Source organism: Myotis brandtii, unplaced genomic scaffold, assembly GCF_000412655.1.
Source record: "Myotis brandtii unplaced genomic scaffold, ASM41265v1 scaffold29, whole genome shotgun sequence".
In the NCBI taxonomy this organism is placed as follows: domain Eukaryota; kingdom Metazoa; phylum Chordata; class Mammalia; order Chiroptera; family Vespertilionidae; genus Myotis; species Myotis brandtii.
Genome location: NW_005361075.1, coordinates 2,069,076 through 2,095,538, shown reverse-complemented (window position 1 = coordinate 2,095,538; position 26,463 = coordinate 2,069,076). Strand labels below are relative to the sequence as shown.

The 26,463-nt window shown below is 50.4% G+C and overlaps 2 protein-coding genes across 2 annotated transcripts; one reads left to right on the top strand and one right to left on the bottom strand.

Moving 5' to 3' along the window:
* Positions 1-834: 834 nt before the first annotated feature.
* On the top strand, positions 835-13,550 carry LOC102260993 (keratin, type II cuticular Hb5). The gene is made up of 9 exons (XM_005869281.1): positions 835-1,257; positions 4,582-4,790; positions 6,214-6,274; positions 7,261-7,356; positions 8,238-8,402; positions 8,640-8,765; positions 11,309-11,529; positions 12,699-12,730; positions 13,399-13,550. Exons 1-9 carry the CDS (start codon positions 835-837, stop codon positions 13,548-13,550), a joined length of 1,485 nt encoding a protein of 494 aa, XP_005869343.1.
* A 5,782-nt stretch (positions 13,551-19,332) lies between these two features.
* Positions 19,333-25,815, bottom strand: LOC102244426 (keratin, type II cuticular Hb5). Its single transcript, XM_005869227.2, has 9 exons — positions 25,278-25,815; positions 23,383-23,591; positions 22,780-22,840; positions 22,539-22,634; positions 21,664-21,828; positions 21,275-21,400; positions 20,671-20,891; positions 19,912-19,943; positions 19,333-19,526 (listed from the first exon to the last, which is right to left on the bottom strand). Exons 1-9 carry the CDS (start codon positions 25,698-25,700, stop codon positions 19,333-19,335), a joined length of 1,527 nt encoding a protein of 508 aa, XP_005869289.1. The 5' UTR covers positions 25,701-25,815.
* Positions 25,816-26,463: the final 648 nt, after the last annotated feature.

Here is a 26,463-nt window from a genome sequence, read left to right as displayed (position 1 = left end):
GCCTACCCAGCTTGATTTCCTCAGCATCTAAATTAGTGCCTTGTTCTTGTTCTGCTGGTGCTTTAGCACTTGCCGTGAATGAAGGCACCTCCTCCGGGCTGCTGCTGCACCTGGCCGATATTTGTAGACTAGATGGAGAACCTCTCCAGCCATTGGCCACTCCCTCCTGCGTCTGGTCTATTCAATTCAAGCAATGCTTCCCGAGGACCTGATATGCTGTTGGATATAAAAGTAGATAAGACTTGATTTCTGAATTGAAGGGGCAGCGCCAATGGCAATGACTCTACTATAAGATGGAATGCGATTCAGAACAGTAACAGGAAAAGGCTTGAAGAGGCTCACTCCGTATGTGCTCAACCAGGGAGGATGAGCTGGGCGTCCTTGCAGCCTTAGAAGGGGCATGGGATCTGTGTGGAAATACGGCTGGTGGGACTTTGGTGGGACATGGGACCCTTCAGGTCTCAGGAATGTGCTGGCCCAGGCCTCCACTTGCCTGTGTGGGATAATGATCTGAGGTCTACTCACAGGGCCGGAGGGGAATTAGGGCTGAATAGATATGTCTAGGCCTGTGGGGTTGAACAGGCCAGGGATGGGCTTATTGGGGTTCAGGGTCTCCTGAATTAAAGGTGGCAGGTTTCAGCTTCCCTTCTCAACTTGCCCCTGGGGGTGATTCCCACGCTCATAAAGGGAATTAATAACTTTCTCCTGCCTTTCATGTTGTCGGGAGGCCTGTGTCTGCCCTATAAAAGGCAGGAGCACTAACAGGTCTCTGGGGTGAGATCCGGTGTCCTTCAGTCCCTCCACTTCCCCTGGCACTGCCCACAGAGCAGAGGCATGGCGAGCCGGTCCTACCGCATCAGCTCTGGCTACGGGGTCAGGAATTTTAGCTCCTGCTCTGCCGTCATGCCCAAGCCGGGGGCTCACAGCTGTGCCAGTGCCATGGCCTACCGAGGGGGCAGTCCTGGGGGCCCCGGCTACAGGCGCCTCGGGGGCTTTGGCAGCCGGAGTCTGTGTGCAGTGGGGTCCCCGCGGATCGCAGTGAGTTGTGTGCGCCCCCTACGCAGTGGGGGAAACTTTGGCTACAGAGCAGGGGGCCTTTGTGGGCCCAGCCCGCCCTGCATCACCACTGTCACAGTCAACGAGAGCCTCCTCACGCCCCTCAACCTGGAGATCGACCCCAACGCGCAGTGCGTGAAGCATGAGGAGAAGGAGCAGATCAAGTGTCTCAACAACAAGTTCGCTGCCTTCATCGACAAGGTGGGTCTGTGGGTTGTCCCCTGGGCAATGGCTTAGGAAGGGGCAAGGGACTTGGAACCCAATGACTGGCTGGGCTCACATTCTTGGGGTCCCAGACCTGCTACTGATGAGCATGTAGCCTCGAGAATGTGGCTGAATCAGTATCTGTTTCCACATGTTGCCTTGAGAGTCAAAATTGCAATAATGGATGCGAAACCACTGGCCAGAACAGGCAGGTGTATTGCTGCTATTACCCTGCTCAGCAAGAGTGAATATGTGTCTGGGCCCCATCCTCTGGGTCTCGGCCATCACACAGTGAGGGGTGGATGGGGTGGGCGCCGCTGCGTAGGCTAGTGTCTGACCCATCCCCAGCAGGGAGAGGGGCCAGAAGCTCCTTTCCTGTAGGGACATCCTCGGAAGGCTGGGAGTTCCTAGGACTTCTGCCCCAGGGGCCCTCCCCCACCCAACGCTTCCATAGATGAACGACAGTGAGTTGAGACTTCAGGGCGGCCCAGGAGGGGCTGTTGAATTGCACTTTCCCGATGTTTCAGTTTCAGAGCTCTCCTTGTGGCTGGATACACAGCTTCGGTTTCCTTTGCCCCAGTGACACCCCTTGTGGGAGCCTGAAATCTGATTTGGGGGAGAACAGCCCCTGGAGTCCCCGGGAGGAAAGGCTCATCTTCCAGGGCTGAGTGGTGTGCACACCCTACACTAGAAGGTGCACACCGGCTGCTGTGGGTGGGAGCTTTGCTCTCAGACAAGCACCACCAGCAATAGGCATATCTGCAAGGGAAGGTGCTGTGCATCCATTCTTAGCACGCTCCTGGCTGTCCCTCCCATCAGCACACAGAAGCTGACCCTGGGGCCATGCAGGTTGTTCACTGCACAGGGACACCCACTAAGACGGGGGAGGGGGAGGTTGAAATCCAGCCCTTGCTCTGTTGACCAGGCTGTGTGCCCTGGGAGGGGCTGCATCTGCCTGAAGGGGCACCTTTTCCTAATTTGCTCAAAAGCACAGTGAGGACCCTGAACATGCAGACTTGAAAGGGATCTTTGCATGTGGCCCTTTGGGCATCACCCAGGTATACCGCTCTCTGTTGGGGAGGATCAATCCCTTCCCTGGGGTTGCTGACAGCCGCTCATCTCCTTCCAGCGTTCTTCCTTCAGGATGAACTCCAGGTGTGCAAAGTGCATCGCTGTGGTGGGTTTAAGCCTGTAGAGCAGGCAGGCCCGAGAGCTGCCCTCCCAACCTGGGCCTGCATGTGGAGACCCAAGGCAGATGCCTTTTGGATAGTCGGGGTTTGGGTTCCTTTTCATTGAGAGTTACTTTACACCAGCTTGTTCTCCCAGAAGTTTAGGACTTGAGAGGAGAACCTAGTTTAGGGCTGGCAGCTGCACGGTGCCTGGTGAATGAAGCCAAGCTGAGAGGTGTGCCACCTACAGGGGCAGCTGCTGCCTCTCACTCCAAACACAGGCCCAGCATTACCCAAGCATCCGGTTCGTCAAGGTCAGGGAAATCCAGATTCTTGCCTGAAGTCACTCAATTATTAAATGTTAGCAGCTAATCGGATTTTTGTAAAACAGTGTGCAGCCCATGGGCCAGATAGGGCCTGAGGGCTGCCCATGTAAATTGCTGATGTGTTCTCATTGCCTCAGTTTACCATGAGGCTCAGAGAGAATGAGGCACTGTGGCTCGGTTGGCGGCAGAGTCAGGCAGTGAGAGATCTCCTAACTTCTGGTCCAGGGTTCCCCCTCCAGGCTCCTGTACTCCAGAGTCAGAGTGAGGGAAGGTCATGGTGAGTGCATTTAAAAACCACTGCCATAAGAAAGAGGAACCCTCGTGCACTGCTGGTGGGAGTGCAGACTGGTGCAGCCACTGTGGAACACAGTATGGAGTTTCCTCAAAAAATTAAATGTGGACCTGCCATTTGACCCAGTAATCCCACTTCTAGGAATGTATCCCAAGAAATCAGAAACACCAATCAGAAAGGACATATGCACCCCTATGTTCATAGCAGCACAATTTACAATAGCTAAGATTTGGAAACAGCCTAAGTGCCCATCAGCAGATGAATGGATTAGAAAACTGTGGTACATCTACACAATGGAATACTACAAAAAGAAAGAACTTTTACCATTCGCAACAGCATGGATGGACATGGAGAACATTATGCTAAGCGAAATAAGCCAGTCGGAGAAATATAAATATCACATGATCTCACTCATTTGTGGACTATAATGAACAACATACACTGATGAACAAAAATAGATCCAGAGACAGAGAAGCATCAAACAGACCGTCAAACTTCAGAGGGAAGGCAGGGGAAGGCGTGGGGGAGGTAAGAGATCAACCAAAGGACTTGTATGCATGCATATAAGTATAACCAGTGGACACAGACACTAGGGGTGTAAGGGCATGTGCTGGGGGGTGGGGGTGGCCGGGGAGAGGTTAATGGGGGGAAAAGGAGACATATGTAATACTATATGTAATTCTCTAACAATAAAGAATTAAAAAAATAAAAATTACTGCCGTAAAAATGCCCACAAACTTAGCATCTTAAAACAACATATGTTTATCTCATGAGGCTGAAACCAAGCTGCCAGGAGGGTTGCATTTCTTTCTGGAGGCCCTTTTCCAGGGACATCCAGGTTTCTGGCAGAACTGAGTTCCGTGTGGTGATCAGACTGAGGTCCCGGTTCCCTTGCTGGCTGATTGACAGGCAGGTGTTCTCAGTTTCTAGGGGCTGCCCGTATTCCTAGTCTCATAGACCTTTCTCCATCTTTAAAGCTGGTGATAGTGGTCGCGTGCTTCTCATTTCTCCTGTTTGAACTCTCTCTTCTGCCTCCTTCTTCTGGGCATCTTTCTCATCCTTCCTCTTCCACTTTGAAAGGCAACTACTGTGGGAGCCACCTGGATAATTTAGGATAAGCTCCTGATCTTCGGTCTGTAACCTTAATTGCATCTGCAGGATCCCTCTTACCAAGTAATGCAACATATTTACAGGTTCCAGGGATTAGGGAGTGGCCATCTTTGAGGGGCCATTTTTTTACCTACTACATGTGGTTTGTGGTATTTTTTCAGGATCAGATGTTATTTTATTCTGTGCAGAATAAACAAATCACGAATAAATTGTGTGCTCTTCTTTCTGGGAGGTGGGGGGAGGGGAAGTTATTTGGGGAACAATTGTGAACTGTACTTTCAGACTTTGTAAATGATTTGGTCTTTGGGGGAAGGTCACAGCTGCTACAGGTCAGGGGCCATCCCAAAGGGCAGAGAGAGTTCTGGGGGACCAGAAACCTCCCTAGACTTCCCACTGAGTCTCTTTTCTTCACCCTCGGCGACAGGTGCGCTTCCTGGAGCAGCAGAACAAGCTGCTGGAGACCAAGTGGCAGTTCTACCAGAACCGCAAGTGCTGCGAGAGCAACCTGGAGCCGCTGTTCAATGGCTACATGGAGACGCTGAGGCGGGAGGCCGAGTGTGTGCAGGCCGACAGCGGGAGGCTGGCCTCAGAGCTCAACCACGTGCAGGAGGTGCTGGAGGGCTACAAGAAGAGGTAAGCATGACAGGGGCCAGGGGTGGTTATAGGAATGGGGTAGGTCTTGGCTGGGTCAATACAACTATCCTGGAGGCAGACATGGTTGAAGATCAGGGTCCTTTCAGGCTACCAATCAGATGGTTTGCATTATCAGTCTGCTCCGTCTTGTCTGGGCTCCCAGCTCCTGCAGCTTATCTTGGAGACCTAGCAACAATCTGGAGGGAAGGGGTGCTCCCAGCCGGGAGGGATGGGGCACACGCCCAGGGCACAGACTGACCCAGAGATGGAGAGAGAGCAAATGAAACATGAGGACCATGGTCAATAGGGCTGGAAAGCAGAACATGGGAACAGCAGTCGGCACCAGGATGGGTGGAAAGGAAACATCCTGGAAGAGAATTCTTGAAAATGATCAGGCCGGCGCCATGAAGGATATCTGATGAAATTGGATACTTCTTTTATTGATGCTGCAGATAAATCATTAGGCTTTTGTTATGCAAGGCTCTACAATGCAAAGGTCCAGGTAAATCTTCTTTTAACCTGACTTGTTTAGTTTGGCCATTATCTAGTTTTACTCGCTGGATCACTTAACTTGCCGCACCTCATCTGTTAGACACGGACAGACTGAAAGGTGATTTTGACATAATCAGCTCTGGTCATTTTAATTGGAATTCTGGTCTTGGAAGGTCAGGTTTTACCATCAGATGGACCCAGCAATGGGTCTTCACTTCCTTTGGGAGGATGCAAATGCAGACACAACTCTGTTTGCAGGTGCCAAAGTTTGTCTTCTACTCTAGGAGTGTGTGGGCCAGTAATCACAGAGCTCAGAGTTTATAGGAGCCTAATTGCCTGTAATTACAAAGTTGTGAAAACCGTGCTCTGGGAACGCTGGTCTCCCTTGTTGGCTCGGGCAGGGCTGCTCCAGGGATAAGTCCTCACGGGCAAGAAAGAACCACAGGCTGGTGGAGGAGGACTGTGGAAATGCCCCCAGCAGTCTGGGCAGAGCGGGTTGCTCCCAGTATTTTAAGTCCTTGGATGTTGGGGGAGGGGGAAAGGAACGTCATGGGAATGGCTTTCATGGAGTTTTATGTTTTGTATAATTTTAGGGTTGTAGGGCTCCTTGGAGCAACTGTCATTCATTTATCCCACAAACTTACTGAGTGCCTTACTGCCTACCAGGCAATTGAACCCAAGTTGCAGGTGGAGTAAATGGCTTGCCTGAGGTTTTGCAGGGACCTCACTTCCAAGCTTGGACCAGAAACCAGGGACTTGGACTCCATGTTCAGTGTCCTCTGGTGGGTTCTTTGTGGCTGGGAAATAGAAGTCCAGAGAGGCTAGCCTCTTCTCCCAAGGCATCCAGAAAGTCAAGGGCAGAAGCAGGGAGTCTTGAAACCCTAGGGTTCACTAGCCGGCCACAGCCCTCAGCTCTGCTCTCTCTCCTCAGATATGAAGAAGAGGTGGTCCTCAGGGCCACGGCTGAGAATGAGTTTGTGGTGCTGAAGAAGGTGAGTGACTCTTTCCGTACAACAAGCAGCTAACTCTTGGATGGTGGGTCTATGAGACTGGGCATCTTGCCAAGGTCATGCCAATCCTGCTGGGGTGGCGAGGCAGTCAAGTCCCTTGGCCAATGGAGGCTGGTCTGGCTTTGGAAGTCTCTTGGCCCCCATGCAGGAACCCAGACTGTATTGACCAGGCTTCTTAAAAAGAAAACCTCATCATACTGCTGTCTGACTTTTTGTAAACTCCCTGGTTAGCTGAAATGGTCACTTTTAAATCCATTTCACTCTCATGTAGACACTGCCTCCCAGTGGGTTCTCAGCTTGCTAGTGGTTTTGTGAGCTGTGGCAATGGCAGATGATGACATAACAGAAGAAAAACTGCTAATGATCTCCCTTTGATTTTAAGTTGGTGAGTTGAAGTGAACACTTACATAGTTTCATAAATAATGTGCTCACCAGCCACCTTATCTGTGAGTAATCACAGAATAGAGAGAAGGCTGGTAAAAATCTGCCACGGAGGCATGACCTTGGTCTCAGACAGTAAGGTCAGCTACTTGGGGGTTGGGTGTTGCCTGACTTAGGTGCCAAGGATGACCTACTGGGGAGGTGCACCCATGGCTCTGTGGCCACCTCAGGGTCATGCTCCGGGGCCAGTTTGGCTCAGTGGTAGTAGCCTGCGGTTTTGGGTTTTGATCTTAGGCTATTTGCTTAATCAAAACCCCCAATTCTGGAGGAAATGAAAAGTCTGTAGGGGCAGACTTCTCTTCACTTCCTATCCCTTGTGGTCTCACTGATGTTTATGTGAAGGGAGGTAAAGGCAGTGGCAGATAACAAAGGCCCTGTTCCCAGGACCCTGAAAGTGGCTTGTAATTGCAGGTTGGATGAGCAGGGGCAGGGGGTGGGCCAGGAGGTAGTGTCAGGGCCCACGGCAGAGTGCAGTGTCCAAGGGCACTGAGTGACTCATGCCCACTCTCTCCTGTCTTCTCCATCAGGACATAGACAGCGCCTATCTGCGCAAGGCGGACCTGGAGGCCAATGTGGAGGCGCTGAAGGAGGAGATGCACTTCCTGCAGGCTCTCTATGAGGAGGTGAGTCTCCCCGTCTCCAGAAGAGCAATTGAGAGAAGAGACAGGAGGGTTTCCCTGGGGTGTGGCCTGTCCTGGTTCCTTGGTTCTAGGGAAAGTTGTCCATTCCTTACTTGTCTAGGATCTCAACATCCTTTCCTTTTGTGACTGAGGCCTCCTTTCAAAATGACAATGGATGATGGCCTTCCTTTAAAATGATTAGAAAGACTATATAATTCATTGCCTGTCCACACAGCACAACATGAAGTAGAGATTTGATAATAGAGCTCTCTCGATATATAATAATTATTATTATAGAAACTCAGGACTCTAAATCTGGCCATTATCTGGTTGGCTGGATTTATACATAAAGCTACCACTGATCTGGAGAGCTTAGGCTTCAGACATAGTAATTCAGTTTATTACTGACCTTAGAAATCTGCCCCTATTGATCTCAGCATTGATGGAATTCCACCTTACTCACTGCCTTGAGGCTATGGTGCAGTCTCCAGCCTTTTCCTCTTAAAACTACACTTAAGCGCTGGCCAGTTTGGCTCACTGGATAGAGTGTCGGCCTGGGGACTGAAGGGTCCCAGGTTTGATTCCGGTCAAGGGCATGTACCTTGGTTGCGGGCACATCCCCGGTGGGGGGTGTGCAGGAGGCAGCTGATCGATGCTCCTCTCTCATCGATGTTTCTAACTCTCTATCTCTCTCCCTTCCTTTCTGTAAAAAAATCAATAAAATATATTTTTAAAAAAACTACTCTTAACATTTTTCTGACTTGTCAGAACTTTTCTAATTTATTTCTAAAATTTCCAAGTTGGGACTGTGCTTTTGATTACCTGCAGAAGCAGGAATGGGAAGGGGATTTGGAGCTGAGGGCCCTGTCTATTGTCTCCTACAGGAAATCTATGTCCTTCAGTCACAAATCTCTGATACTTCGGTGGTGGTCAAGATGGACAACAGTCGGGAACTCAACATGGACTCAGTTGTGGCCGAGATCAAGGCTCAGTATGATGACGTGGCCAGCCGCAGTCGGGCCGAGGCCGAGTCCTGGTACCAAAGCAAGGTAAACTGGAGGACTGGGCTGCCCTACAAACCATGACCCTGGAGCTTCTCTGGGAAATGCACCCAGGCACTCAGAGGGGCTGTAGCTGCGGTTCCAGGTTCAGAGCTGGGAAGGAGGTGGGCTGTTGCAGAAGACTAGGCTAGCTAATCTGGGCTGGGTGGGATCAGTGACCTCCCAGCACACCCTCCAGCCACCTGGTGATGGGTAGTTTCCACGTGTTTGTCTCCTGACCCGCAGTGTGAGGAGATGAAGGCCACAGTGACCCAGCAGGGCGAGAACCTCCGCAGAACCAAGGATGAGCTCAACGACCTGAACCGCATGATCCAGAGGCTGACAGCAGAGGTGGAGAATGCCAAGCAGCAGGTGGGAGACACTGAGAACTCAGCACACCTGCCGCTTCTGATCTGCTTTCTGCTTTCCTTCTACCTCGAGGGGCTCCTGCTATCTTTGGAGAGGCTTGTATTTTAACCACCTGCATCTGAAGGACTCACAGTGCACAAAACATTGTAGGAAGAGGATTGGTCTATCTATTTAAAATTTTTTTTTTATTGATTTCAGAGAGGAAGGGAGAGGGAGAGAGATAGAAACATCAATGATGGGAGAGATCATTAATCGGCTGCCTCCTGTATGCTTCCCACTGGGGACTGAGCCCTCAATCCCTGCTAATTGGAATTTAAATTTTCACTTCTCTGGTTAACTAGTGACATTGAATGTCTCCTCATACACTTACTAATCATTTGTAATTCTCCTGCTAATAATTGTCTATTCATATCATCTACCCATTTTTTTATTGAAATTTCTGTCTTCTTGGCGATTTGCATTATTCTTTTGCCCAGATTGTAACCCTTAATCAGTTACACATGCTGCAATTAGTCTTCTCTCAATCTGTCACGTGTCTGTTTGCTTTGTTCTGGTGTCCTTTACTGAAAAAAAAAATCTTTAACTTGGATGTGACCAAATCCATCACCTCTTACCTTATGGGTTATACTTATGAAAGTTTGAGGTCATAGATATATCCTCTTCTGTTTTTGTCCTCTGCTAGTTGTATAGTTTTACCCCTCACATTTAGGTCTTTAATCCATCTGGATTTTATTTTTTTGTATATACAGGAAGTAGGGTTTTAATTAAAATTATCTACATACACTGTAGCAATAAACTATATCATGTAATCTATTCTTTACTCGCGGGCTTGTGTTACCACCTCTATTGTAACGCTGAGTTCCCGCATATACCTGGCTCAGTTCTGGTGTTAACCCTTCTGTAGGCTGTTCTCATCCTCTGTGTAAGATGTATCACAAGTAATTTGTTACTCTTAATAGCTGAGGTAATAAAATATGGGAATGGTTTACTTTTCAGAAGTGAAATTAGAGAAGAATACTTGCATTCTGATATGCCTTTAAAAATATTTATTTTATTGTGGTACGAACAGCATGAGATCAACCCTTTTTAACAAATATGTAAGAGTATAACTTACTGTCATTGACTAAGGTAGGATGTTGTACAGTGGATCTCCAGAGCTTACTCATCCTGCTTAACTGAAATTTTATGTCTGAGCATTAGTGACTCCTCATTCTTCCACCCCTCCCCAGCCCTGGCAACTACCATTCACTCTTTGATTCTGAATTTGACTATTTTAGATACTTCATAAACTAGTAAGTAGAACCATGCAGTGTTTGTCTTTATGTGTCTGGCTTGTTATACTTAGCACAATGTCCTCAAGTTTCATCCATCTTGCTGCATATTGCAGGATTTCCCCCCCCCCTTTTTTTTAAATAAAGGCTGAATGGCATCCATTTTATATAAGTACCTTATTTTCTTTATCCATTCATCTCTCCATGGACAAGTGGGTTGTCTTCACATCTTGGCTATTGTGAATAGTGCTGTGATGAACACGGGAGTGCTAATAACTCTTTGAGATTCTGATTTTAATTCTTTTGGGTAGATACCCAGAAGTGGAATTGCTGGATCATATGGTAGTTCTATTTTTAATTTATTGAGGAACCTCCATACTATTTTCATAGCAGCTGCCCCATTTTGCATTCCCACTAATGGTGTGCAAGGGGTTCCAATTTCTCCACATCCTCACTAACACTTGCCTTGTTTTTTTAATAATAGCCATCCTGACAGGTGTGAGGTGATCCTCATAGTTTGATTTGCATTTCTATGATGATAAGTGGGGTTTTTTGTTGTTGTTTTTGTTTTGTTTTTTATACACCTGATGGCCATTTGTGTTTTCTTTGGAGAAATGTCTATTCAGGTCCTTAACCCATTTTTACAACTGGGTAATTAGGTTGATTTGTGTTGTGTGTTTTTTTTTGAGTGATGAGTTGTAGGAGTTCCTTCTGCTTTCTTAGGTGGGTTGAGGAAGAAGCTGTAGTTAGTGTGCTGGGCATTGTAAATGGGAACTTCTTTCAGCATGCTGATCTCAAAGAATGAGACCTGCACAGTGGTCTCTGAAAACCTGGGGTTGGCACTAACGAATTGGGTAGCTTAGGGCAAGTCACAGCCTCTCTGAGTCTCATAATGAGTTTCTGCATAATGGAATAGCAAGGCCTATTCTGACAAGCTGACAGAGTAACTAAAGGTCAAATAAGATAACAACTGTGAAAGTGCCTTGTAAACTAATGACAGTAAACACATATAAGATAATATCACTAATTGTCAGTCCTATTTCAGTGCTAACATTTCCTCCCGCTAATGGCTCTCCATGGATTTGAGTTTTACAATAAAGTGGTACAAAAATAAAGGAAGAAAGCTCCAAATGGCTATTATTTCCCTTCCTGGCTAATTAAAAATTTGTCCATTTTGAATGGAGGCAAAATAGGATGACCAAGGTGTGGGAGACCCACCAGGGTCCCCACAGCCTGCACCCTTCTCAAACTCCTTCCCTCCTCTCCTTCCCCCAGCGCCGCAAGCTGGAGGCCGCTGTGGCTCAGGCGGAGCAGCAGGGAGAGGCGGCCGTCAATGATGCCCGCTGCAAGCTGGCTGAGCTGGAGGCCGCCCTGCAGAAGGCCAAGCAGGACATGGCCTGCCTGCTCAAGGAGTACCAGGAGGTGATGAACTCCAAGCTGGGCCTGGATGTGGAGATCGCCACTTATCGCAAACTGCTGGAGGGGGAGGAGAGCCGGTGAGTATGGGCTCGGGGTCACTTCACATCTCCACTCAGGATGGGAGAGTGCCTCACTAGACTACAATCCTCCAGGCCGCTCAAACAGGGAAATACTCTAGAGATCATGGGGTCCAGACACTTCCCCATTTTAAAAATAGAGAAACTGAGGCCCAAAGAGGGGAAAGGGCTGGTCCAAGACCACAGCTACTTAGTGGTTAAGCTAAAATGGTACCAGGCTGTGCTGACTTTGAACCAAGAAGTGGGGGCAGGTGAAGTCTGCATGGGAGGGAGCAATGTGGCTTTACACCTGGGATGGTGCATGGGCCTCTAGCCTTGAGGTGGTCACATCGTTACTGCCTCTTAGCTGGGTCCACTGGAGGGAGGAACAGGCTGCACTGGGGAGGAGAGTATACAAGGTTAAGATCACAGGCTGTGAGCCAGATCTCCTGGGTTCAAACCCCAGCTCTAACACTTACTAGCTAGGAACACCCAGGCCTCATCTGTAAAACAGGTAATCATAAAACCCACCACTTAAGGCTGTTGCATGGATTAAGTGAGTTAATGGAACACAGTAAGCACAAGTAGTGCTGGTTATTAGAATAAGAATATCTCTATCCAGGGTAGCCAGGCAGGGCTGCACCCACACAGAGGCTCCTTATTAACATGGGTCAGTGTTAGAAATCTGACATGAGTGGCACCCAAGGCAGCTGGCCACGCCTCTGGATTTGCACCATGCTTGACCCCAGCAGGTAAACTTTTCTGTCCGTTTCCTCGGGACTTTGGGTGAAGCCACTAGAGCTATCTCCTCCTTTGCACCGTTAACACAACCCATTCACCAGCATTCCGTGGAGCACTTGGCATTTGCAGAGTGACACTTTCATTATGATAATAATCATTAATGTATTAGGTGTCAATAACTCAATCATATTATGAATAATGTGCTGCTTCCCAACACACAAGATTTTAAAAGGTGGTTTAGTGTATTCTTTGCATATTGAGGCCATTGACCTTTTAATAGACCTGTCCTTTAGGGATCCCAGGGAGCAGTGCCAACACTGGTGCTGTCTGCAGTGGGTGGGCAGCATGCCCCCAGTCCCTCATCTCTCCCATGCTTTAGGATGGATAATAGGTCTGCTGCAAGGGCAGGGAGCTCAGTTCTAATGCTCACTCTCTCCTCTCCCCTGCAGGCTGTGTGAAGGCATGAGCTCAGTCAACATCTGTAAGTTGGGGTTGTGTGTGGGCATGGTTCTTTTGGGTGTCAATAGTCTTAATATTAGGTTGCACCTAAATAGTGACTGAACCTCTGTCTGTGGGGCACAGGGAACGGTGGTAGTGGCTGAGGTCTCTGGGATCTGGACAAATTAATGGTCCAAAATATTTGAACCATACATGGATCCATCTGGAACATCTATTTGGTTCTACAAAAATAGCCTAAGTCTTGCAATTAAACACAGAATACTCTTCAAGTGGTACAATGTTTTAATTAGAAGAAACACTAGATGTCTATTCTGATCATTTGGAGCCACTACAGGCAATTCTCAAATCTTTCTGTTTAATAATCCAATGTGTACATAGAACCTAGTCTAGGTGTCTATCTGTTCTCCTAATCTTTCCAACAACCATCTTTCTAGATGATTCCTCCACTGAGATCTATCAGATTTTGCTCAAAAATTGAATAAACACATCTTAACATTAGTCTGGTTCAAATAGAGTTAGGTGTCCAATTTGCTAACCAAGTTCCTTCAAGAAGCAAATGGCAGTGGGTTTAAAAGATTCATGCTGTTGGTCCCTTGGAGTGTGAAGCGAGTTAATTATTGGTTCCAAAAAATTTTTGGGTCACACCATGTCTGGGATAAGAGAATTCTGACCTGGTGTCTCCATCCACAGGTGTGAGCCGTTCCCAGGGCGGTGTGGTCTGCGGAGACCTCAGTGCCACCCTCCCTCAAGGCCTGGGGGGCATGGCCCTCAGCAGCAGCGCCCTCTGCCCCCCTTCTGTAGCAGGGGCATGTTCCAGCGCCAGATCTGTGCGGTTTGCATAGCCGGGGGTGGGGGCTGGGACTTTGGATGGAGTAGGTCTGATAGGGGCAAGGGTGGGGAGCAGGAGGGGGAAATCTTTTTTCTCTCTGGCCCAAATGTCAGTTTGGTAATTTCCCCTGACTGGGAACCCAGACTAACTCTCCAGTTTCTTTCCTATCAGAGTTGAGATTTACTCTGAGTGCAAATCCTGGGTTTGGCATTATTACCATTTCCATTGATTCCTTCCTCCTTGTGGTCCAGGAAAGGGACTTATAGGCTTTTTGATATAAACTGCTTAGTCACTCTCTCCCCCCGCCCCCACTACCCGACCCCAACTAACTTCAGGTTAGCAGACATTTCCTAAGTACTGACCATGTGCCAGGCCCTCTGGGGAGGGAGCCAGGTAGAGGGATGGCAGTGTGTGGGCAGCCACTGGGCTTTGCCCTTGATAAGGGACTGTGCATGTCTCCTCAGTGTTGAGGGGCCCATGGGGGGAGACCCTCACTTGATCTGAGAGATTGTATGTTCCTAGAGTGTCCTCCAACTATTCATATGTCAGGATGGAAAGATGGGCTGAGGCTAATTGGCTGAGATTTTTATTGTTGGTGGTTTGGATTTTATTGTATTTGGGTGATTCATGTTATGGTTCCTTCTGTCTTTTAATGTGTGTGATTAAATGTGGAAGGCTAAAGGCTTTCTGCTAGTAACCATGTTAATATCTTTCTTCTTACTCTCCTCCCCTCTCCACATTCCAGATTGTTTTCGTGTTTCTTTAAGTGTGGTCCTCAGACCACAACCTATATCAGGGTCTGAGGGGGTCGGGGGAGGCAGAGATGAGCCCAGAACTCTGAATTAAACATGTTCCCAGGTGACTCCTGTAAGAACCAAAGTTGAGAACTGCTGGTTCATGTGGGCCGAGGGAATAGAGGTCAGGTCATTCTGACTGTGGAGGTGACTTTCCTCCAGATTCTCACAGGGTCAGGCTCATCTCTGCATTTCTCTTCTGCCGGCCAGGCTAGGACACCAGGCTGGGCGTGGTGGAGACAAAGGTAGAAAAGGGGAGAGATGGGAGCTTGTTCACAGCAGCCGCTAAACACCTCATGTATGTCATTCAATCGTTGTCACAGCAGCCGTATTATTATCTTCATTTTACAGATAAGAAAATTAAGGCCCAAAGAAGTTAAGTAACTTTACTAAGGTCACACAGGTAGGCCAGGATGCAAGCAGAGGTCTAGATAATGCCAAAGTTCCCCAAGACTTTCCATTGTCTTACCTAATTTTTCCTCTAGGCTAACCTCTTGCCACATCAGAATGCTCCTGGACAGGAAGGAGGTTCTAACGGATCCTGCCTTACTCATCTGACATTGCAGAGATAAGAGATGGAAAGTGACATAAAGGAACTTCCTGGAAGCATTTGTAGGAACATCTCCCCATAGCCTCTGCTCTCCAAGAATCTCAGACAGGTCTTCTTATGGGATGCTTAATACAGGCCTCCTATGTGGGAACCCAGAATTAAAACTCAGACCTCTGGTTGGAGGGCATTTCCCCCAATGGCCTGGATGGGGGCATTGATTGGGGAAACTCAGTCTCTGACCTATTCCTGAACTGACAGTCCCTAAGAGGTGCCACCTGGGGAAGTCTGTTTGGAGTCCCCTCTGATGCAAGGGTGTCCCCCCAGATGTGATGAGGTAGAGAGAGGGGTTTCTGATGGGCAAGTTTGTTTCACTTGTTTTATAGGAAAAATTCTACTTCTCCCAGCTTATTTGATTTGGAATTAAAAAACAAGATTAAAAAAAGACCTGAATGGGTACAAGATATTTTTCCATAAGAATATATAATTGATCTCAAGACATGGAGAAACCTTTGAGCTGTTCTCCCCGGCAATGCAGTTCTTCTGATGCCTCCTGAATGTGTCCCCAGGGAGCACACTGGTCCTCTTGGACCTTGGGAGGACCAAGATTTCTCTTAGGATAGTGGTCCCCTAGTCTCTGCTTCCTGGACTTAGAGGGTCTGCACTCTGGGCACATCATGGTCTGGATCCCACCAAGGGGTAAATCAGGTTGAAAGGCTTTCAGGTCTTCTGTGAGGAGGGAAATGCATCCCACCAGGCACCTGCTGCCCCAGGGAGGGATTGTGGGGAAGCACAGGGAGGAGGTGCCTTTTCTTTTGATGGTTCTGGGGGAGGATGTGTATATACATATGTGTGCCTCTGCTGTTTTCTCCAGTTTTTAATGCAAAAGCTCGTCCTCTGAGTGCTGCCTCCACCTCTCTCCATCCTCTGGCTACTCACCTCCCACCATCATTGTGCAATAGCACCAAGGGAACAAGAGCAGGCATGTTGGGGGTCCCTTTGTTTTCGAACAAAGCAGAAATGGGTGGGGATTTCGGGGGGTGGGCAGGAAAGTGGTGTGAGGCAGTTGTGGGCTAACCCTCTCCCACTGCAGGCCCCCCACACAAAGAGGGCAGAACTTGGTGCCGGTGTCCTCATTGCTCTAATTTTCAGTGAACAGAACACTCAATTCTGTCTCCTCTAATGTCCACATTCCTGAGAGTGGCCGTGGTGTGACACGGGGAATTCCCAGCTGGTCATTTCCTGTGCCCATGTGCATTGCAAAGCAATTTCCTTAATCTGTGGTTAATTCGAGTTTCTCATTTTGCTTGGCTCCGGTGAGTAATGACACCAATCTGTGCTTTCTGAGATCCCAAAGATTGAAGCAGGGGAAGTTGGAGGCACTGGGGCTGGGAGCCTGAGCTAGTTGAGAGTAAGTGTTGGTGACAATGGTCCAAAGTGGAGGCGACTTGAGACTTGGCTAGGAGTGCTGGTTGCCTCAGAGTTTGACTCCAAAGCCCAAACCTCCCCGAGTTTTTGAAAGGACTGTCCTGCATACCTCTTCATGTTTTGGGGACCCTGTGTACTGTTGGGGGGAAATGGAATATTTGAAATAGAGTAGAAAAGAGACAGAAGGTCTGGTTTTCTCTGACGGAGGTCTTAACTTGGTCTGTGAAGTTTCACAGGAAAGAGCGCTGGAATCACCCACATGGGACCATCTTTATCATTTGGGCCGCCTGCTCTTCTAACTTCCCTGAACTCTTGATTCCAGACCACTCAGCCTCTCCTTTAAATTTGTTTTCTTCTAATAAAACTTTAGTTCGTAGTTACCCTTGAATTGCACCCTTTGGTTTCCACGGGGAATAGCTCTTTTATCAGGAGAGGCTGGGGGAGCCCCAAATCCTTGAACCAGAGGAGTTTGCTCTGCATTTTGCTGTTGGCTGCAAAGAGGGCTGCGGGAGAAGTTCCATCTTCAAACCAACGGTGCCTCTGGCTGACGATCTGATCGATGGACTGGTCTTTGCACACAAAGCATGGAAACTTATTAAAAGCTTATTAATATCTCTAAGCTCCTGGCTGTTCAGCTTTTTAAAACATAGTGCCATATCTGGGGGGGGGGAGGGGGGGGTGCATTTGGCATTTTAGTTATGCTTGGCCCAGACCCATAGTAACATCAAGGTGTTTTCCCCAAGCACAGACTTACGCCAGCACCCCAGGATCACAGAAGATGGCAGGGCTGGAAAGGGTCCCCAGGTCCGCAGGCTGACAGCCAGCGCATGGAGGCCACTTCTTGCCAAAGGTGTCCCTCAGACATGGCAGAGTTAATGCTCAAATTTTGATCTCCTGACTTCTCAGCCCCTGAGAGTTACCGTTTCCTGTGGATGAATGAGATGTCCCAAACTGAACGTTGGCCTCTTGTCACTATGACCATGACCTCAAGGCCCAGACAGGTGGGAGAAAGGAGGGAAACAGGTGTCAGCTGAGCACTCGGAAGAGGCCACTGCCTCCCGTGAAGTTGCAACCCTTTGGGCCTGAAGTGAGGATTCATAAGAATGACTTAACTTCTCCCAGGGAAAGGCTGGGGGATGGGGCAGCAGAGGGGGGCTGGCAGGTGAACATCTGTGTGGAATAGTGTCTTGGACCCACCTCCAATGGATAAATGGAGATGAGTCCAAGAGGGTTGATGTCTACAACTCCTGTTCTACCAGCTGCCTGCGTTCATCCAACCACCCCAGGCCTGACATGGCCCGGAGCCACATCTTAGGACAAGTTGGGTGTCAGAGCCAGGAGGAGACACTTCCTGCCCTCAAGGAACTTCCAGCTTGATTCAGGCTCCAGGCACATCCAATGACATCCCTGGCTCCAAGCCACAAAGACAAAAAACCAGAGATCCTCAGGGTTTTAGACACTGTGGTTCAGGGGGAGGGGGATGTGTGCATGTGAAAGGGAGGGTGGGGAGGGGAAGTACAGAGAGCAACGAGCAAAGGCAAATGGGAGGAGGGGTGTGGTGTGTCCATGTGGGACAGTCCTTGGTGGCCTCAGAGGGTAGACCTGTCTCCATTAGGTGGAGCCCTCATCTAGGAAGATCAGCACTGGGTGGGCTGAGAAGCAGGTGGAAAAAGAGGAGATGGAGGGAGCCTGTGTTTGGCATAAGGAGCCCACACGTGGGCTGGGAACTGGTTTGAACCAGGTGGGAGGGGGTGAGAGTGATGAGGTTGGGATGGGACTCTGGCTGCTGGGGGTATGTGGGGTATGGTCAAGAAGAAAGAGGTCATGGGGGGAGCTGGAGCTGTGGTCCAGGCCTGATGGGACCGAGGAGTACTGAGTTGGAATCAGGCTATGGAGTGGACAGGAAGAGGCAGAATCACTGGGGAATTGGGGAAACACTGCATGGGTGGGGGTGGGGCTGGAAAGGCTTGGCCAGTGGGAGATGGGGCAAGAGGGAGCTGAGAGTCGGAATGCTGGAGGGGGCGCACACTGTGTTCACAAGATAACATATCCTTGCATCGCAGCAGCATTTATTGAAACACCGATTGAGATAACCCAGAAGGCAAGCCACCCACAGACAGTCGTAACAAGCCAGGGACCCAGGAAGTGGCCTAACCTTCTCCATACCACCTGCTGCGAGTTGGACAGACCCCTCCTGCATGGGCAGAGGGAGATCTGGAGCAACTGTGGAGTTTTCTTTGAAATGTATAAAGTGCATTCAATAGCAATACCTGTCCAAAGTCAAAAGGATTTCCCTCCCCTTCATGGGCCTCTCAATGGGAGGTCACCGTGAGGAGTCTGGCTGGAACAGGTTAACTCAGAGGAAGGCAGTCAGTCAGAGAGACTAGCATAACACACAAAAATGACCACGGGGCAGGTGCTCCCTGCAGAAACCTTCACAACCATCCTCTCTGATTCTCAGGTTGTTGGAGACCTGAGGATGGTTAGGCTCCTTTCTTGTTCCAGGGGAAGGCCAAGTTCCCATGATGTCCAGCCACCCAGGTGACTGGTAATGTCCCAGGGAGCTTGGTGAACAGTGCAAATTGGCCGCGGGTATTTCTGAGTTAAATTGGACTTAAGTGAAAGGCTGGGAATGACTCTCTAACCCAGTGGTTCTCAACCTTCTGGCCCTTTAAGTACAGTTCCTCATGTTGTGACCCAACCATAAAATTATTTTCGTTGCTACTTCATAACTGTAATGTTGCTACTGTTATGAATCGTAATGTAAATATCTGATATGCAGGATGGTCTTAGGCGATCCCTGTGAAAGGGTCGTTCGACCGCCAAAGGGGTCGCGACCCACAAGTTGAGAACCGCTGCAACCGAAGCCAAGAGGAGAACCAGGAAACAACTCCCTAAAAAGAGAAGGTGGCGGAGCGGCCCCAGGGTCTGACCCTCTGTAGGAACATGTGGAAGATTCCAGAAGCAAGCACACATGTCCATTCACACACCCTCTGTGCACATATGGACGCAGGTGGCCCCAGACTCTATGCAAAGCGGACAGACCGGCTGCTCCCACAACTGAAGCTGGAGGGGCGCGGCTGGCAGGGGGCGCAGGAGTCAGGTGCCATCACCGTGATGCTGCCCCCGGTGGCCATGGGGCCCGAGACAATCTGGCGCCCCGGGGTGGTGCTACACGTGAGGCCCCCGCAGGTGACTCCGCCGCGGGAGCTGCTGACACCTGTGGGAAGAGGGGACACCTTGGGGTGAGGGGCCCGCCATGATCTCACCAACCCCGTGACAGATGCCAATGCCTTCCACATGGCAGGCGGCTCCTCCTCCTCAACGTGGTTAATAACTCATGCCCAGCTCCTCTCAGCCTCCCAGGGGACCAGGGCAAGAAAGACCAGGGGACCCTGGGAACCCAGAGGGGCAAAGCTGCTTAGCCCCATTTCCACGGCCTGCAGTTCACTTCTCCACCAGGGAGGGCGCTCAACCCTTCGTGTCCCCAGTGAGACTCCAGGGGAGGATGAAAGGAACATTCCAGGTTCAAGGGGTTAGGCTGCGGGGTTCAGTTTTGCCCATCAACAAAGCCATTTTCTAGGGGGTTTCCAGCAGGTACTTACACACATTCACGGCGCCCACGCCTTCACACAGCCTGTAGAGAAAGAAAACTCTTAACTTTGGACACTGAGCTGGATTCATTGAGATGATGGATGCTTGGGCACAGAAAGGGCCGTCCTGTGTACAGATCCTACCCCCAGAAGCGGAAAGGGCTCCCCCAAGTCTGCATTAAAGGCTCACTTTCTTTCTTTAACTGTTCTCTGACCACGGAGACAAGGTCTTCTGATTTTCAGCAGAGGTAGGTGAGATGATGAACTCTACCATTGCTTCCAATGTGGGAGACCAGACACGCGCTGGGTGGTATGATTGGGCTCATAGAAAGCAGTCAAAGCACATGCAGCAGTGTGTGTGAAAGGGCTTTGTGGTCAATGAAGAGCTACTACGCGCATGTATGCGTGCATACGTATAGAATGCATTGTCCTTAAGATGAGCAGGCCTGCCCGCAGCCTCTTGTAGGAAGCTACTCAAAGACCATGGATTTCAGAGGCACATGATGTGGGTGCAGGTCCTGGCTACTGCACTTATTAACTGTGTGGCCAGAGAAAGTCACCAAACACTGAGCCTTACTGCTTATCTTTGGAGGGGAAAAACGATTCCTACCTCATCAGATTGTGAGCACTTAGCACATAATAGGCATTTGATAATTGTTACTGAAGCTTGACCTGTACTAGTGGTGGGTGGAGATGTAGCTCACACTTGGGCTTAAGGAAATTTACTCCCCCAGGACCTCCTATACTCCACAAGGTCTTTCTGAGCCCCACCTGTGCTCCTCGCCCTCCAGCAGGCGCCTGTAGGTGGCGATCTCGATGTCCAGGCCCAGCTTGGAGTTCATCACCTCCTGGTACTCCTTGAGCAGGCAGGCCATGTCCTGCTTGGCCTTCTGCAGGGCGGCCTCCAGCTCGGCCAGCTTGCAGCGGGCATCGCTGATGGCTGCTTCGCCCTGTTGCTCTGCCTCGGCCACGGCAGCCTCCAGCTTGGCACGCTATGGGGAAGGAGAAGTGAAGACAAGGATGAGAGAGGGAAGGCACAGCTTAATTCACCCAAGCTGATAGATTAGGGCAGGGAGTGGAAGGTCCCAAAGAAAAGGCAGGTTAACTCCCTATGACCAGGTAGTTAATGGGATGAAAACATGAAGGAGGAGATGGGTAAGCTTTCACCATCTCTCTTTGGTGGTGGTCACAGGGTTGCCAAGAAGAGGGTCATCAGTGATATGGCTCATCCCAGCTCAAGTGTGTGATGTGGTAGAGCCCCTGCCCATTCTCTGGGTCATGTGCACACTGTGAGGCCTGCTTGGGACCAGAGGGCAAAAGGCTTGGTGCTGCCGTCTGCCTGTGCTGGGTATCTGAGTGCTCCCCACACCCGTACCTGGCACTTGGCATTCTCAATCTCAGCAGTCAGCCTCTGGATCATGCGGTTCAGCTCATTGATCTCCTCCTTGGTGCGGCGCAGGGTCTCCCCGTGACGGATCACTGTGGCCTTCATCTCCTCGCACTGGGGGGAAGCAGAGATGCTCCCAAGGCTCAGGATGAGATATCCCCCATTGAGATCACCATGGATGCTAGTGCAGGCTGTACAGTGCTCAGCCTGAGCAACCATCCATGGCAGCCCTGCCCCGTTTCCTCAGCCTGAGAGCTGTCTGGCCTCCGTTACCATCCTTAGGATCAGAATCCCCAGACAAAAGCAGCCTTTTCTAATATATACCTCACATCCCTCCCACTGCCATGACTAGGTGGAAGGTGTCCTGTGCCACTCACCTTGCTGCGGTACCAGGACTCGGCCTCGGCCCGGCTGCGGCTGGCGACATCATCGTACTGGGCCTTGATCTCAGCCACGACGCAGTCCATGTTCAGGTCCCGGCTGTTGTCCATCTTGACGATGACCGAGGTGTCTGAGATGTGGGCGTGGAGAATCTGGAGCTCCTGGGGGGTCAACAGCCAATGCATTTGGTTCTGTTGCCTGGTCTGGGCCATGCGCTCCACCCTTGGGGACAGTGCCCACTCTCTGGAGGGGACACTGGTCATAAATGTTACATGACCGCTGCTCCCCATGTTCCCACCTGCTCTCATTCACACACAGTGACATCATAAAGCAACAAAGCTGGACGGGGCCCTAGAGGTCAGCTGGGGACACCCTCTGATTTAACAAATGGGAAAACTGAGGCCCAGCATATGAAAAAGGCCTAACTCAAAGTCACCCGCCAGGGGAACTGGGGTTTCAATGCCAGGACTAGTGATTTTCCCATTAATTAAGATGCCTCTCTAACTAGAAACCCACCCTGATCCCCACCCCCACATATGTACTTTCATATCCATGTGTAGACTGACATGTGCACAGGCCACCCACAGACACACACACTGCAACACACAGAGGTGCTCACAGACATAGAGAGGCCCGACCACACACAATCCACAGTACTCAAACACGTATGCCAGGCTCTCAACTCCACATACATACAGGTGTCTGTGACAGCCACACATCATGCCCTTTTTGCTTGTGTGTACATGCTCTTTTCATGCTTATGTCACACATACACATGCAAACGCATGCACACAACACACCTTCTCCTCTCTCCCCCCGGTCTCCACACCTCCCCTCCACTGCCCTGGCTGGTTGGCAGCGGCCCCCTCACCTCGTCATAGAGGCGCTTCAGGAAGCTGGACTCCTCCACCAGAGCCTCCACATTAGCCTCCAGGTCGGATTTCCGCAGGTATGCGCAATCCACGTCCTGGTGGTGGAGAGAGGAGGAAGGGTGAGTGTGGGAGGCCCAATGAAGGAAGGGGCCTCTGTGGTCAGTGTGGTGACCACGCACCCCGGTGGAGGTTTCACAGCTGGGTGTCCCTCCCTCCCTGCCTTGTGACCAGTCCCCTCACCTTCTTTAGAACCACGAACTCGTTCTCTGCCGTGGCTCTCAGAGCCACCTCCTCTTCATACCTGAGTGTGGGGGACAGAGGGGCCAGGGCTGAGGGGTTGGCGCTTAGATACCAGCCCAGTTCCCAGCCAAGCTCTTCCGGGGGTCAAAAGGGATGAACTCCCTGCAAATGTTATCTTGTTCTTCCCATGGTCTCTTTTGTGTGTTATTCATGAGCTAGCCCTTGTGCCAGCCTCACTTGTTCCACCCCAGTTCTGCTTGTGGGATGAGATTAGGGAATCCCTCTCTACCCCCAAGTCCAGATCCAGAGAGATCACAGAGCCCACGTCATACAGGTGAGCTGGGAGGGGCAGAACAAAGATAGCTGCAGAACCCATTGGGATCCCTTTCCTCACTCCTCTGAAACCAGCTAGGAGACCCCAGGACCTCCCAGCGGTGGAGGTGAAGCCAAAGAATCCAAAGAAACCTGGGTCTCTCCTGGACATTCCCTGGGGTTCCAGGTAGCTCCTGTTGATGGCAGGGATCTTAGAGAAGCTGCTTCTAGAAGGTTGTGGGCGGAGCCCTCACCTCCCTCCTGTGTCCCCCCTGGTTATGCTGCACTCACTTCTTCTTGTAGCCCTCCAGCACCTCCTGCACGTGGTTGAGCTCTGAGGCCAGCCTCCCGCTGTCGGCCTCCACACACTCGGCCTCGCGCCTCAGCGTCTCGATGTAGCCCTCAAACAGCGGCTCCAGGTTGCTCTCGCAGCACTTGCGGTTCTGGTAGTACTGCCACTTGGTCTCCAGCAGCTTGTTCTGCTGCTCCAAGAAGCGCACCTGTTCAGGGTGTGGAAAGAGACTCAGTGGGGAGTCTAGGGGGTGCATGGCCCACAGAGCTCCCTCTGCCTGGATGTTCCCTGAACAGCCAGGTCCAGCCAAGTGCTGAGCCATGGGGTTGAGTGTCTGCAACTCAAGGGCCCTGGCTCCCCCAGGGAGGCAGTGTGGGTGTGAGGGAAAGCACTCAGGGTAGACACCAAAAGTCTGGTTCAAGCCCCAGGTCTGCCACTCTAAGTGGGAAAGTTGTCTAACCTCTTGGTGCTTGGTTTTCTCATTTCTAAAACAGAGATGATGATAGTACTTTCCTTAAAGTGGTGAAGATTGAACAAGTTAATGCATGTCAAGTGCTATGTGTCAGTCCCTGACACATAGTAAGTGCTTCACTAGCTTAACTATTACTGAAATCACTATAATTAACAATTATTATAATTCCTTTATGAAACACTTATTAAATATTTACTATGTGGTACCAGGACCTGTGCTAGGATACACACACACTCACACACACATCCATCAATACCCATAACATCTATATCTATATCATCTATATCTACATCTATATATCTATATCTATATCTATATCTATATCTATATCTATATCTATATCTATAATCTATTACCTCTATCTATTTCATTCAATCCTTACAATCCTTTGGGTGGGGAGATATTATTTCCCTCTACATACAGGTGGGGAAACTGTACTTGGTGTGAAATCACTAGCTTATTGCCACACATTGGTGGAGCCAGGATCTGCTGTTCTTTGAGTCCACTTCACCTGCCCACCACAGTATGTCTAAATAACTCATCTAAACTCTCTCAGCTTCAATTTGTTATTGAAAAAATAGAGATAATAATATACCCCCATTGGGTCATTTTGAGGATTAACTTAGATCGCTACAGATAAAGTGATAACAGGAAGGTCACCCCCCCGAGCCCCCGAGCCCAGACCCAGACCCTGGTTCTATGTACTCCGCCAGAGTGAGGCATCATGGACACCAGAGGAGCCAGTACGAAGGGGGGTGCAGAGGTGGCCTTTATGGGGGGCATTTATCACACGGTGCCAGTGCCTCCTCTCACCAGCCTGCTGCCTTCCCTTCCATAGTCCCAGCCTTGCATCCGTGAAAGAGGCTGCCGAGCCTGCTTGGTTAGCTGTCGCACCACCTTGCTCACTACTGTCCTTGGAAAATAATAACAGCTAACACATACTATGTGCCCGCATTTTTCATGCCTGAACCCATAAATCCCCACAACCACCATTTGTCTGAGGTCTCAAACTGCAGAGGGACAGAGCAAGGACGGGGGAGGCACGGGGCTCCCAGCCATGCCCCAGCCGCTTCCCGTGCTGCCTGGGCCATGAGCCACATGCCTTTTGTTCTCCCCATTCGCTCCCATTCTTTCAGCACCCAGTGCCCAGTCCAGTTTTTCAGGGGCAGCTCTGATATTCCTGTTATCTCCAGAAGCACACAAGCGCTTTAGACCGCAGGCTTGATTTCTGGACCACTCTGGGCCCTCCATACACTTTGCTGGAATGAAACAGTGACCATCAACCCTCCTGCCTATAACGGTTGCATTTCTCTCCCTCTGCTGCCTCACACCTGGCTGCCATGCTGTGTCCCCAGCAGACCAGGACCTTCCCAAGGGGGGCAGGGCTGGAGCCTTCTCTGGACCATCCTGGGCCTCACTGACCTTGTCGATGAAGGCAGCGAACCTGTTGTTGAGACACTTGATCTGCTCCTTCTCCTCATGCTTCACGCACTGCGCATCGGGATCGATCTCCAGGTTGAGGGGTGTGAGGAGGCTCTCATTGACCGACACGGTGGTGATGCAGGGCGGGCTGGGCCCGCACACGCCTCCTGAGCGGTATCCGAAGCTGCGGCCGCCGGAGCCAGAGCGGAAGGCGCCCACCGCCATGCGGGGCCCACAGGCGCCCAGGTGAGAGAGGCTGCGGCTCCCGAAGCCCCCGGTCAGCCCCCGGTAGCAGGACACCCCCCTATAAGGGGCGGCAGTGATGCAGCAGCGGCTGCCAGTTTTGGGGGCCACAGCCGAGCAGGAGCTGAAGGTCCTGGTGACCCCATATCCCGAGTTGATCCGGTAGGAGCGGCAGGACATCGTGTGGGTCTGAGCAGAGCCTGAGCCAGCGGGCCTCTTCCAGGGCTGTGGGTGCGCTGCTCAGGTTCCTCTGGCCTCTCTGGTGCTTCCTGGTCCTTTTATTGGAGGGGAGAGCGAGGCTTGGCCGCATAAAAGTAGTGAAAAGGCATTTTATGTTGTTTATTGGCTTGGGGAGTTTGCCAGCAACTCCCCAAAGACTCGTCTTAAAGGTGAGCTCAGCGGCGACTCCAGGGCTGCGTAAAAGTATTGAAGATGTTATTAGGAACACTGTGTGTTTGCACTTTTCATCTTCAAAGCTCGTTTACATACATTAAGTAATTAATTTTTTCATATTCTCCCTGTGAGATGGCCTCAACCCACACCTGGAGACGGATATGAACTCCACAACAGTCTCCATGGCTGGTTTGGGGTAGAGGCAGGGGCCCTGTCTCAGGGGGAAGTGCTAGGGGCCCAGGTTGGGTGAGACCACGAGATGTTATCCCCTCTTTCCTCCTGGCTCCACGAAGTGTCCATTTGTCAAGTAAATCATTGAGTTTCAGGGGCCGATAGGTTGGGCGAACCCAAACCCACCCGGCAGCATTGCCTGGGAGGTGGGTCAGGACAGAGGGGCCATTCTGACCATGCTCCCTGCAGGATGGGGAGCACAGTCTCTTAGAACCGTCTGGATTCCAGTCCAGAAGATTCTGCTTCAGGGCCTTCATTTCCCACCCAGCAAAACTGCAAACCACGTAACTTTCAGTGGCCTCAATAACAGCCATTTGTG